Raw genomic sequence first — 1527 nt, 5'->3', positions numbered from 1 at the left:
GTAAGTTGTTTTCTTTTTTAAATTTACCACGAGCCCACCACAAGGACTTGGGTAAAGCCTTCCATCCCAAATAGGCAGAAAGGGAGGCCTCGAGCCAGAGTGCACATGGCTGCCCCTCTTGTAGTCTGTCATGTTGCCCACCTTTGGACCAGCCTGAATTTACATTTGAGTTCATGGGGCCTAAAGCCACAACAACTCAAGTAAACTTTGATTAGTAAAATATGGCCCTGTTAAATGGGACCAATTCATGTTTGATTGCAGTCTGCTAAAAATGAAAGCTAAGCCTGTTAAATCACCTAGATTCTGTTTTCCATGGTTATGACATCATGATATCCTCCTAACTTAAGCAACTATTAATTCACAATGTTCTCAGGCTTTTTACGACCATTAAGTAGCAACTACCATTCGCCTTTATGATTAATTCTCCTTAATCTGGATTCCTTGTTTCCAAACACATGTTAATTCCCCCTTCCCTGATTCCCCCCTACTCAGTCATGCTGGGACAGGCTATCCATGTCAATGGTGAGAATAGCTCACCAATTCCATTTGCTACTTGAAGATCAAGTGAAGAGCTAAGGTAGGGTAGAGGCAATGAGTCCCTTAAACATGATAAGCATCCCTCTCCAGGGGCCAGGGGTGAGAGGGGAAGGAAGGGGAGGGAGAGAGATGGAAGAATTCATCTCCGATCAGGATGCCCTTGCCTGCTGCATTTGAGGAATACTTGCCTGCATGCTGGCTGCCCAGGGATGCTTGCTGTGCTTGGAATGGCTGTGACTTAATGCATAAAAAGCAGGGCCTTGGAAGTCTGGCCCCATATTTGTAAGCAAATAGATGGTATTTCTTGCTGGCTTCTATTTCAAGCCCAAGTGTTGTTGATCCTGTGATAATGACTTAGCAAAACAACTTGCAAAGTGAGTATGGAAATGATCGAAGAAACTGCTGGCATCTGTTTCATACAGATTTTTACCACTGACAGCATCAGGAATGTAAAAAAGAAAAGAGAGAGAGAGAGAGAGCAAGCCCACCAGAATTGTGAATTGTACTGCTAAAACTCTAATATGTAAAATAACTGTTCTAATTGTCAACAGATTCTAAATAAACTAGAAAGAGAACGAGGGCTGGAAGAAGCTCAGAAACAACTCTTGCATGTAAAAGTCTTATTTGATGAAAAGAAGAAATGCAAGTGGATGTAAGCACCCTGGGGCCTGGCTTTATTTGACAAAGTTCTTCAGACAGCTTGGGAGCAAACTGGCTGCTTGAGCTACTCTTTGTCGTTAATTTCTTAAGTTTGCACATGGGTTCCACTTTGAGCACTGTCTTTTAAGAGACCAAGGCACATGCACAGCTTTTAGAAAGCATTATCAACCACTGTGCCTGTGGGTATATCGTGGGAACCGTTCTGTAAATAGAGCTGAAGTGGTTGTTGCGAACAGCCTCCTTGTTTACAGAGAATACAGGGCCAGTAAGCAAGTGTCAGTATTGTAACTACAGTCTCCACTTAAGCACAATGATATCTAAGTGGTTTTG

General features: G+C 42.7%; 1 protein-coding gene across 1 annotated transcript in view; it reads left to right on the top strand.

Moving 5' to 3' along the window:
* Positions 1-1520, top strand: part of Plxnc1 (plexin C1) — a 159921-nt gene extending 158401 nt beyond the window's left edge. Inside the window, exon 32 of the mRNA XM_031350348.1 lies at positions 1080-1520. Within this exon, the coding sequence (XP_031206208.1) occupies positions 1080-1193 (114 nt within the window). The 3' untranslated portion in view covers positions 1194-1520. The remainder of the gene's footprint in view (positions 1-1079) is intronic.
* Positions 1521-1527: the final 7 nt, after the last annotated feature.

The sequence above is a fragment of the Mastomys coucha genome, unplaced genomic scaffold (assembly GCF_008632895.1).
Source record: "Mastomys coucha isolate ucsf_1 unplaced genomic scaffold, UCSF_Mcou_1 pScaffold4, whole genome shotgun sequence".
Taxonomy (NCBI): Eukaryota; Metazoa; Chordata; class Mammalia; order Rodentia; family Muridae; genus Mastomys; species Mastomys coucha.
Note: the sequence above shows the minus strand (reverse complement) of the source record. Positions and strands in the feature narration are given on the sequence as shown.